General features: G+C 40.3%; 1 protein-coding gene across 1 annotated transcript; it reads right to left on the reverse strand.

The window, feature by feature from the left end:
* Positions 1-508: 508 nt before the first annotated feature.
* LOC142656675 (olfactory receptor-like protein OLF4) lies at positions 509-6,805 on the reverse strand. The gene is made up of 3 exons (XM_075831601.1): positions 5,905-6,805; positions 4,078-4,114; positions 509-779 (listed from the first exon to the last, which is right to left on the reverse strand). The coding sequence occupies exons 1-3, from the start codon at positions 6,803-6,805 to the stop codon at positions 509-511; spliced, it is 1,209 nt and encodes a 402-aa protein (XP_075687716.1).
* Between the last annotated feature and the right edge of the window lie 4,939 nt (positions 6,806-11,744).

Below are 11,744 nucleotides of genomic sequence, written 5' to 3' on the forward strand. Positions count from 1 at the left end.
TACATATTAAGTTGTTATGTGTATTGGGATACACTGATATACTGTGATTATTTACTGTGTTTGGTGCGTGTTATATCTGAGTGTGATTACTGTTGTATTAATAAATATTACCTTTATTTACTTACAATAATTTTCCCTTGCTGAGTAGCAAAGCAAGTAGACTAACGTTAATACAGGAGAAAGGTTGGGGAACTAGGCATAACCCTAGTGACCTTGATCATAAAGGAGGTAGTAATAGTGGGTGACACGAGTAAGTGAACCCCGCTATTACCACGCACCCCTTTTACACTAGGATGTTGATTTTCATTCTCTTCTACTTTACAGTCGTTTGGAGACCCGCTGTATGGTTGATTGGGCACTTGTATATTTATTGGGCAGCCCAAAGGGCCTCTTATCGCCCGGACGGGCTGAACTTGGGATTTACATAAGCAGATGTCTCATGGAGAGGCGTTAGAGGTCTCAAGTGGTTACAAGTTTTACCCGAGGTCGTTGCTGTCAGTAAATTCACTCAAGCACCCACAGTTTTAGTTATCCATGCTGGCGGCAACGACTTATGTTCTACCAGAATGGCGGAATCAATATCAATTATTCGCCCCGATTTCAATCGCTTTGCGGCCTTTTTCTCTGACCTTGTAGTTGTGTGGTCAGAGGTGGTTCCACAGGTTTTATGGAATGGAACTAGGAACCAGGCATCACTGGAAAGAACGCGTTGTTTGCTCAATATGAGAGTGTCCAGGCTTGTTAGATCAAAAGGAGGTGTGGTGATACGCCATCGCCAGCTAGAAGGAGATAACAAGCAGTTGATGCTACAAGACGGTGTACATTTAGATGACATCAGCTTGGATATTTTCTAGTCAGGTTTGCAGGATGCCATTAAGCGAGCTCCGTTCATTCTTTTAAGGGGGGGTTGGAGCTCGGTGTAGGGATACGCCCGTCTCTGTTGCGGTATTGGAAGAACCTTGTTCCTTTCGGTTAACACAAGTCACCTGACAAACCAACAAAGCAATGCCCACCACGGCTGTGGTGGCACGGCATGCGAGGTGATATTTACAAATATTAATGTCAATAAATATTTAACGAACGAGGTTCACCATACTTTGATAAAAGCTGTGGCCTACCCCCACTTTACCAATAATAAATGTCTGACTGTCTTTATTTAATAATGGTTATGGGCCTCAGAGTTCATTATTAGTACCTGCAGTCTGGGCCAGATGAAGAATGAAAGGGAATGTGAACGACTCCAATCTGAGAAGACGTCACCTGCAAGTCACTGGTTTTCACTGTACTTTATTCACTTATATGGTCTGCGGAGCGCCTGTCAAGAACTAATATCTACCACTATATGGTCACTGTATGGTGGTAATATTGGCCTTTATTTTACTTCACAATTAAGAGTGGACTCATTATTTCTATATTGCTGAAGAGTGGGCCCTAATAATTATATCCTGATGGACCCAAGTTACTCCAGGCAACACTGAGTAGATGTGTGTGAGTAAGAGAAGTTGTTCACCCCTGGTTACATAGAGCGTCTCTCTCTCTGGAGGGCCTGACCTGTATTACACATCGATATTAATAGATACTATGTAATGCTAAATTTACCCTGTGGTGGCGCTGCAGGGAAACTAAACACTTACTGCCAGGTTTCCTCACAGATTACAGGTGATCGCTAGGGGGTCCCTGCAAGGGGACACTTTGTGATCAGCTTATTGTCAAGGGACCATTTTAACAAGTAGTCATTGTCCAAAGTGGTGAACCCCTTTAAGTTCAATCTAATTTTCTAGTCAAGTTTTGCTCATCGCTAATTATCATATCAAATATATTTCAGTGGCAAACGTTATGCTATGTTGGACTCCTTGTTATATGTCATAATATATTAGTGACCATACTTGCAAAACTATCCCCAGTCACAAAACACTGTAAGATAGGATCTACTCCCTAGTGGCCCGACATCTTAGTGTCCAATCACTGATGACCCCGTAGAGTAATGTCCTCTACATTGTGGCCCAGTGAGCCAGCACCCAATGCCTCATGTACCGCTAGTGATTTTGGTAAGAGAATGTAAAGAGCTGTAATATACTGTATACCTTGATGCAGGTCCTAAAAACAGGGATATTAACCCAGGACCATGGAAAGGAGATGGGGCAAGTCCTTCAGTCCCAGGTGGTTAGCACTGTGTTGTAGTGCCATCACCAAAAAGAGGCCCCATTTTATTCTTCACTAAGGGCACCTTGAGATTTATAATTATAGCTGCTAATGGTCAACCAATTCCATATTAATTCTCATAGTTTTTGAATGAGACATCCACCACACACATATAGATGTTGATTTGTGTTACACATTTATGGCCCGGTAGAGTATTTAAAGGGGTTGTCCAAGATTAGAAAAAGGGTCTATTTTTTTCCCCTATAAACAGCACCTCTTTTGTCCATGGGCCGTGTCTACTAGTTGAATGAATTGGGCTGAGCTGCAATACCAGACACAGCCTATAGATAAGAGTGGTGCTGTTTTTGAATGCAGACCCTTTTTGCAATCACTTTAAGACACTTTAATGTATAATTGCCCTTCCAAAAATATAGCTCTTGTAAAAATCACATTCTGGGATTTGTAATTAAAATGTTTTGTTAGTTTTTATTTTATCTGTTATATGAACACCTTATACAGAAGTGTTTACTCCCAAAGAAAATATAAAAAAACAAGCACCGCACTGAACCTCATCCGCTCCGCTCAAAACGACCCGAGGAAGATTTACTAAGACGCCATTCTAAGGCTAGATTCACACGAGCGTTGCGCATCTCAGACGTGAAAAACGGCAGTCCATGGTGCATCCGTGCTTTTCCCTGCGGGATGTGTTATCACGCATGCTCCATAGACTAGAGTCTATGGAGGGATGTGTGAAGCGCAAAAAAATCGGACATGTCCTATTTTCTCACCGACCCTTCATACGCTCCGTTAAAACAACGGCCATGTGAAGGGCCCCAATGAATTACATAGGTCTGTGTGATGGCCGTGGTTTTAACGGCCGTCACACGGACTTATAACATGTTCGTGTGAATAAGGCCTTAGTCTGAAGCCCGCAGGAGTAAGATGTGACAAACTTTTTAGGAAGCACACGCCTCTAAATAAATTTTTCACATCTTGTGCTGTCCGTGCGCCACAAAGTAAAATCTACACCTGCTGCGAGCAATTTATGGGGTTTTGTTTTTACAGCGTTTACCGTGCAATATAAATGACATTTCGTTTTATACTGCGAGTCAGTACGATTACTGCGATTCGAAATTTATATTGTTTTTTTTATGTTTTACTACTTTTTCACAATAAAGGCTTCCTTTAGGCCTGATTCAGATGAACGTGGCGTTTTTGCGCACGCAAAACACGCTGCGTTTTGCATGTCCAAAATCCACTTACCTTCTCCGTTCGGCAGCATCATATGATGAGCGGCTGCGTGGTTTTCGCGCAGCCGCCATCATTATGACACGCCATTTGGATGTTTGTAAACAGAAAAGCACGTGGTGCTTTTCTGTTTACATTCATCCTTTTGACAGCTGTTGCGCGAAACAGGCAGTTCGCACGGAAGTGCTTCCGTGCGACCTGCGTGGTTTTCACGCACCCATTGACTTCAATGGGTGCGTGATGCGCGAAATACACCGAGATATTGAACATGTCGTGCTTTTTACGCAGCGGACAAACTGCGCAAAAAGCACGGACTGTCTGTACTGCCCCATAGACTTCTATTGGTCCATGCGAGCCGCGTGAAAACCACGCGGCCTGCACGGACGCATTTCACGTTCGTGTGAATCCGCCCTTACTCACATTTTTGTGTGGAATTTTTTTTTAGACAAAAAACGTATCTAACATTTTTTTTCGGTAAGATTGTACATGCAGGTTTTTTGCGAATAGTGTCTTTTACTACTAGCAGTTTTTTGTGACTTTTTCACATGATAAATTCCGAAAAACACCACCAAAAAAAACATGGAAAAACGCAATACACATTGACTCTTGCAAAAAAACTCTTTAAAAATTGTGCTGTGTGAAGCCACCCTCAAACTCTCTTTTTTTAAAACAAAAAAAAAGCCATACCAATTACGTGTACTTTTTCTTTTTACACTAAAAATTCATTTGTAATGAAAAAAAAGTTTTGTTTTTTGTATATTTTTACACTTTTTTACCCCCCCCCCCAACAGGGAACTATATTATGCAATTGATTAATTGCTCATATAATACACTGCAATACTTCTCAGGGGTTACACAGCTAAGATCAGAGTAATCTCTGATCATGGCCGTTGCAGTAGACTGTCATCTGTAATCAGGGCCGGCCTTAAGTTGGATGGCACCCTGTGCAGGACTCTCTATTGCTGCCCTCCACAAATCAAAAATTAACCACCAATATACTGTACATAAAGACACATTTAGACATACAGGCAAATATATATATACACACACACACACACACACACACACACACACACACACACACACACACACACACACACAGGCAAATATACATATAGACATACACACAGAAGGCATGTATACAAACACACACACACACACACACACACACACTCACACGAGGCATGTATACATATACAGACACACATGAGGCATGTACACACACACACACACACACACACACACGCACGCACGCACGCACACACACACACACACACACACACACACGGGGCATGTATACATATACAGACACACATGAGGCATGTACACATACACACACACACACACACACACACACACACACACACGAGGCATGTATACATATACACACGCATATACACACACAGGAGGCATGTGTACATTAATACACACACACTTATAAGTAAATATATATATATATATATATATATATAGACATACACATACAGGAGGCATGTATACATACACACACACACACGGCATGTATACATATACACACACAAGACATGTATACATATATACACAAGACATGTATACATATATACGCACATATATATGTATATATATATATATACATAAATACACACACATATATACATAGTGCAGATAATGTAGATGTTACCTGCAGTCCTATGTAAACACAGATAACACACAGTGAGAAATCTGAGTACATATAATGTAGTAATTTTACCTGCAGTCCTATGTAACACCACAGATAACACACAGTGATAACTCTCTGAGTAGAGATAATGTTATAGTGTTACCAGTAGTCATATGTAACACCACAAAAAACACACAGTGATAACCACACACACACACACACACACACACACACACACACACACACACACACACACATATATATATATATATATATATATATACAGACACGCACATAGAAAAATATACACATACACAGAGACATATATACATATACAGACACATATGTAGACATGCACATACTGGAACATATACACACAGAAATATGTTCACAGAAAGGAACTTACCATCTCTCCTTGCTGCACAGGTTTCTTGCAGGACGGGCTGTGGTCGGAGCTTCCTCCTCTGCTCTGCACTTGCTGTCTCTGCTTCCTAGAATTCAAACGGCCTGCACAGTGGCGCCCCCTACATGCTGAGAAGCTGCAGCGACCTATGCACTTGCACATGTCGCACACCCCTAAGGCCGGCCCGGTCTGTATTATACAGCAGACACCCACTTCCGATGGCGTGGACTCAACTCCTGAGCCTGCACCATCACAGGGCCATAAATGTACAGCAAGATGCAGGAACCCCTTGGCGACAGCCATATATACAGTATGTGGTGGATGCGCCGAGGGGTTAATTGAACTGTACAATGATAATGAAAAGCAACACCACATACATCATAGTGAGCAGCCATATTGGAAATATTCTATTTATTTCACCTAAAACTCCATCTACATTTTCTCTAAAAACCTCAATATCATCTAAAAAATGTCTCCATTGCTTTCCTGAGTTCTTTATTGCGTAGACTGTATATTAAAGGGTTTACCATGGGTGTAACAATGGCAAATATAACAGTGATAACCTGCTCTAGAAAACTAGTATGTTGTGATGATGGCATCAGGTACACGGCTGTAGCGGTGCCATAGTAAATGGTGATAACTGCTACGTGGGATGAGCAGGTTGAGAAGGCTTTTCTTCTTCCTTCTGTGGATTTAATACCCAAAATCACCCTTATAATTTTGACATAAGACGTCAAGCTACAGAGGAAAGAGCCCAATCCAACCAGCACAATGTCTATATAGACTGCTGCATAAAAGGCCTCCGTGCCGGCACAGGCAATCTTAGTTAATGCTTTGGCTTCGCAGAAGAACTGCACAATTTTATTCGAGTTACAAAATGACATTTTCGATGCCGGAATTGTCAGTAATAAAGAATTGAGACTCCCGATAACCCAACTTCCAGCCATGAACAGAGAACATTTCTTCCTACTCAATATACGGTGATAGTGTAAGGGATGACATATGGCTACGTATCGGTCATAGGCCATGGTCAGCAATAACATATCTTCTGTGCTTGGTGCCACGTAGAAGAAATACATCTGAGTGAAGCACTGTGTGGACGTCACTGTGTTATTCCCAGATAGCAACATGTCCAAGAGTTTCGGAACGGTAACATTGGTGAAAAAGATATCCACAATGGACAAATTGGAGAGAAATATATATAAGGGGGCATGTAAATGGCTGTAGGAATAAATGATGGTAATTATGATGAGATTCATAATCATTCCTATTATGTAGAGGAATAAAACCAAACCAAAAAAGGACCATTGAAGGTCTGTCCTGGTAAAAAACGCTAAAATACGGAACTCTCTAAAAGATGTGTGGTTCTCCATTTCTAAGAAATCAGAAAGAAAATTTAGGATTGGTAAGAAGTGAGTATGAGGGTTGATGCTGAAATAATTCCGAGGCTATCCCAAAATTTTAACCTGAAGTTGAGCGAATTTGTCAAAATTTGTTTTGCTGGTTGGAGAATTTCTTATTTTCTTCACTTAAGACCTCATGCACGTGTCGAATTAGGGCTTTTAACAAGCTCCAAATTACAGGATTCGGTGTTATGGCATCCATAGAAATCTTTGGGGTCATACTGTGCCTCCAAAGGCTGCTGATTTCATATAGAGGCATAGAGAAATATTGTCCAACATATTCATGTAGAATATGAGAAAAAAAAGTAACACACAATGGAATGGACTACGGCGGTGGGGACTCAACTCTGTACAAGGCCTAAGTCAATGGAAACTGAAATAGGGATCTGTATTAAAGTATTTCGTCCTCGAGGGAAAATTCACCCGTCGGCAATAATGACGATTAGGCGGATTTTCAACATTTTGCTCATCTTGTATTACATTGCACGTTCAATAGACGCAAATTCCCAGCAGAAAACAGAAGATATAGTTAATAAAAACAATGAAAAATGTAAAAGGAAAATGAATTAAAAAGAAACTACTTGGTAGTGTGAAAAAAAATAACAAATATATCGGAATGACAAAACAAATGTCACCTTCACATCTATTAATCAGATAATAATAATAATAATAATAATAATAATAATAATAATAATAATAATAATTTTTGTTCTTTGACTTTTATTAATTTATATCTTTGATCAAGAAAGATAAAATCTTGCAGCTTACAATTCCCAATTTTGCCATAATTAAATTCTACTGAATTGATAATTATTCATTATAATCTTTTGTACATATCTTTCTATACTCTTTATGATATGATTGCTGATTATATAGAGATTTTCACTATGTAGAGGTTTTCCAAGTTAATACAATAACGGTCTATAAACTGGAAATATTAAAAATATACATTTCCTCCCATTTCTAAAAGGCCCCTCCGTTTCAGCGTCGGCGTCACTGTTCACCCCTGCCAGGTCTTATTGATGACATCCCATCCTGTACGTGTGACTGTGGCATTGGTGACCCAGTTGAATGAGACCTGGCAGGGATGTGCTAGTTTATGATATTTTGGTATTTTTAGACCTATCTGTCTTACAGATATTTATCATAAAAGAACTAATAAAAAAGAACTTTAAATCTTACAATAAGTAAAATGTATGTCGTAACATTGACCTAAAACACTTGTAGTAAAATTTCCTACCGGTAGCGTGACACAAAGCAAAATATTCTGTTGCAGTAGACCTCACAATAGATATTAGAAATGGAGGAGTGAGCATTATATATACAGTGCAGAGCTATAAATATATTATATGTTGGAAAACAGCCACCAACACCTCTGGGAACGTGTAAAAGACAACACTTCTCCGCCGTTCTCATTGGCTTTAGCTAATTCGACTAATTTGAGTAACTTCCCAACCTAGTAACTTCCATATGTGATGACAGGAATAACCCGTTGCTTATCATAATGCTGTAGAAATGTATTATAAGCATCTATAAACTCTTGAAAGGTGAAACCACAAAATTCTCCTGATTATTCTTTTTGATTATATGTTATATTTTTTATTATTCTAATTAGCGTCAAGTCAATTTTGACACCTGACCTCCATATGACCAGTGTTTCTCAAGATGGTCTTGTCTTCTGCTTGGTTCCTCAGGCTTATCAATAAGGCCCCATGCACACGATCGTAGATTTCGTCTGTAATTGCAGACCGTAATTATGCTCCGCAATTACGGACCCACTCATTTCTATTGACGACGGACACCTTCCCGTATATTTGCGGGAAGGTGTCCGGGCCGTAGAAATTCTCTGCAAAAGATAGGACATGTCTAATCTTTTGCTTTTTATGGACATTACTCCCATACTTTATATAGGAGCACGGGCCGAAAATGCGGGTGGCTGTCCGCGGTGTCCATGGCCGCCAGCGTCCGGGCGTGACAGTATTCGCAGACCGTGATTATGGGCACGGCCGTGTGCATGAGGCCTAACACAAGAAAGTGTTACCCAGTTTGCTTTTAAACTTTATTCTATGGGTCATTGCGATTGGACCCATGCGATATTGGAGGGTGGGGGGTTATGTAAATTTAAAGGAGCTCCCTTCCTTTGTCTTCACCCTTAGGTGTTACGGTTGCTATCAACTGGATCAGATAGAAAAGTGATAGATATGTTCAGTGTTCTATTCCACTGCCTGATAAGGGCTGTGAAAATGAGCGCCAACAAACCTGGCAGTTCGTTGATCAGCGCTCGTTTGCTCCTTTTAGAAGGAGCAATGCTTGGGTATTTATGGGGACGAGCGACCGTTACTACGATTTTTTTCTCCCTATACATTTCCATCATGTCGGCAGCATGTAAAAGGGTCTTTGCTCTAAGGCCCCATGCGCATGACTGTAAAAAAAATCCGTAATTGAGGACCGCAATACGGACCCACCCGGTTCTATTGGCCACGGACACCTTTCCTTATTGGTATGGAAGGGTGTCCGTGCCGTAGAACCGTGCTGTGAATTATGGAGCATGTCCTACTTTTTGTTTTTTACAGGCCGTACTCCCATACTTTGTATGGGAGCACAGCCCGAAAATGCGGCCCGCAGCATTTGGCAGCTGGTCGTGCTCGCAATCGCGGGGCCATGATTACAGGCACGCCCGTGTGCATGAGGCCTTACATGGTAGAAATAGTAGATAATAAAAATAAACCCCTCAACGACCAGGCCTAGCCAGGGTGTTAGTGTAACTTCTTAATTAGATTTTATTAAAAATCTGGTTTACTTTTGTAGATACAGCTGTTCCGTATTCTCTATGCAGAAGAGCTGTATCTAGCGCTAAATCCTGTTCCCGTCACTCCTACTGGTACGCGGCAGCTGTTAAGGGGAAGTATGGTGCGAGCTGACGGGTTGAGCTAGCGCCATACACAGCGGGTGATGGCTGTGTTACACAGTCGACACCTCACTGCAATGGGCGAAATCAAAGTCAATCGCGACCGCGGCATTTCAATTGTTATAATCAGGGGGCGCCCCCTCAAACACGTCATCACGCCGCCCCCCCACGGTGTGATCGTCCGTTTACAGTGGTTGTTATGGCAGTTTGGGGGCCTAATAAAGTAGTATATCATGCAAGTGATCCAACGATCGCTGCTTCAAGTCCCCTAGGCGGACTAAAGATTTTTATAATGTTCCCAAAAAAAACTAAAAAAAAAAAAACCCCCTCTTTGAATTTCTTCCCTAAAGCAATGTTAAAGAAAATAAAAGTTAACATAACTGGTATCGCGGCATTTGGTATTGCCGCAATCGTATCAACCTGTAGAATAAGGTGAGTATGTAGTTTTTACCGCCTGATGGACGCCGTAAAAACAAAACCTCCCATATAATGGTGTAATCCCTGTTTTTTGCCCATTTCACCCCACAAATATTTATTTTCTAAGCTTCCCAGTACATTATGCGGGACAATAAATGATGCCATAAAAAATTACAGCTTGTCCCGCAAAAAAACAAGACTTCATATGGCTATGTCGACAAAGAAATAGAAAAGTTATGGCTTTTGGAAGGCGGGGAGGAAAAAACGAAAATGAAAAACTCAAATTGGCCTGGTCTTTAAGGGGTTAATTTCTTTTTGGGGTACATAATATTTATTGAGTAATTTTTATACAAAATTTATAGGGGGGAATTGAAAAAAAAACCTGCAACTCCATATCCATCTAAGCAAAACCATAGTTTATTGTTGATAATAGTACGCTGATGCACAATGGGTAGACGATATCCGGCACACGACCCGAGATAAAATAAAAAACTCTTTATTTCATCTGATTAAAAGAACAAGTAAAAATTCCTAGAAAGGACACGTACGGCTCGAACCGCATAACCGCCATTCCTAGAAATTTTGACTTCTTTTAATCAGAGGAAATAAAGACTTTTGGATTTTATCTCGGATCGTGTGCCGATATCGTCTTACCATTGTGCTTTTCCTTACCTGCTAGCAATGCCGAGTCTTCATCCGAGTACCGACAGGATTAAAACTTGGTGTCCAAGAACAAGTGCAGGGTGAGCGAACCATTATATTTTTTGCATATTACAATAAATAGTACGTTATCTTTATTCTTTGGGTCATTACGATTGAGGCGGCACCTAATATGTATTTTTGGATGTATGTTTTTTTATGGTGATTTTTTTAATGAAATAGATTTTAGGGGTAAATTTATTTTTGAAAACTTTTTTTAATAAAACATAATTTAACATTTTTGTTTTTGTCCCACTTGGGGAATCAAAACAGCGATTCTTTGATCATTTGTACATGCTTTGGACTACTTAGTAGTCCAAAGCATTATTGCCTGTCAGTGTAACACTGTATTACAGCCACTCTAGTGCCGCTGATCTCGTGGATACACTAGATCTTATATCCGTCAGTCACATTTAAGAGTTAATATATGTCTTTCTAGCTCATCAAACCAGATGGTTATTGGACGCATGGATAAACAAAGGCTTCCGAGATATTCTAGCTAAGTAGAGAGAAATTCTTGAATATCAAGAATCATCACAATTTACGCCAGACAAACTCTATATTTGTCAATGTTTAAAGGGATTGTCTGCTTTGGCCCACCATTTAGCATCATTTTGCTTCCCTTACGAAGAGGAAGAGGTGTCCCTGAAACAGTTATCCACCGGTAAGTTTCCAATTCCCTGCAGCATCGCTCAAACTGAAGCATTACAATTGAACTCAACAAGTCAGATCCTCTAACTGGAGGGACGGGAAGTCCCAAGCATGGAACTATTCTCTATTACCTTCATATGCCCTAATAAGTTATATGGATAGAGGCTGCCTGAAACAAACAACCCATTTAATTAAAATTTAGTATTGTATTAAATAATTATATGGTAATATTTA

The sequence above is a fragment of the Rhinoderma darwinii genome, chromosome 6 (assembly GCF_050947455.1).
Source record: "Rhinoderma darwinii isolate aRhiDar2 chromosome 6, aRhiDar2.hap1, whole genome shotgun sequence".
NCBI lineage: Eukaryota > Metazoa > Chordata > Amphibia > Anura > Rhinodermatidae > Rhinoderma > Rhinoderma darwinii.

Excerpts from the sequence above, each read along its gene's own strand:
- LOC142656675 (XM_075831601.1), bottom strand. The coding sequence starts at position 6,805 with ATGGAGAACCACACATCTTTTAGAGAGTTCCGTATTTTAGCGTTTTTT. Across the intron at positions 4,115-5,904 it reads ACTCAGGAAAGCAATGGAGA|GAATTTTTAGTGTAAAAAGA; the intron begins CATTTTTTAGAT and ends TTCATTACAAAT. Across the intron at positions 780-4,077 it reads AGAAAAAGTACACGTAATTG|CTGGCGATGGCGTATCACCA; the intron begins GTATGGCTTTTT and ends ATCTCCTTCTAG.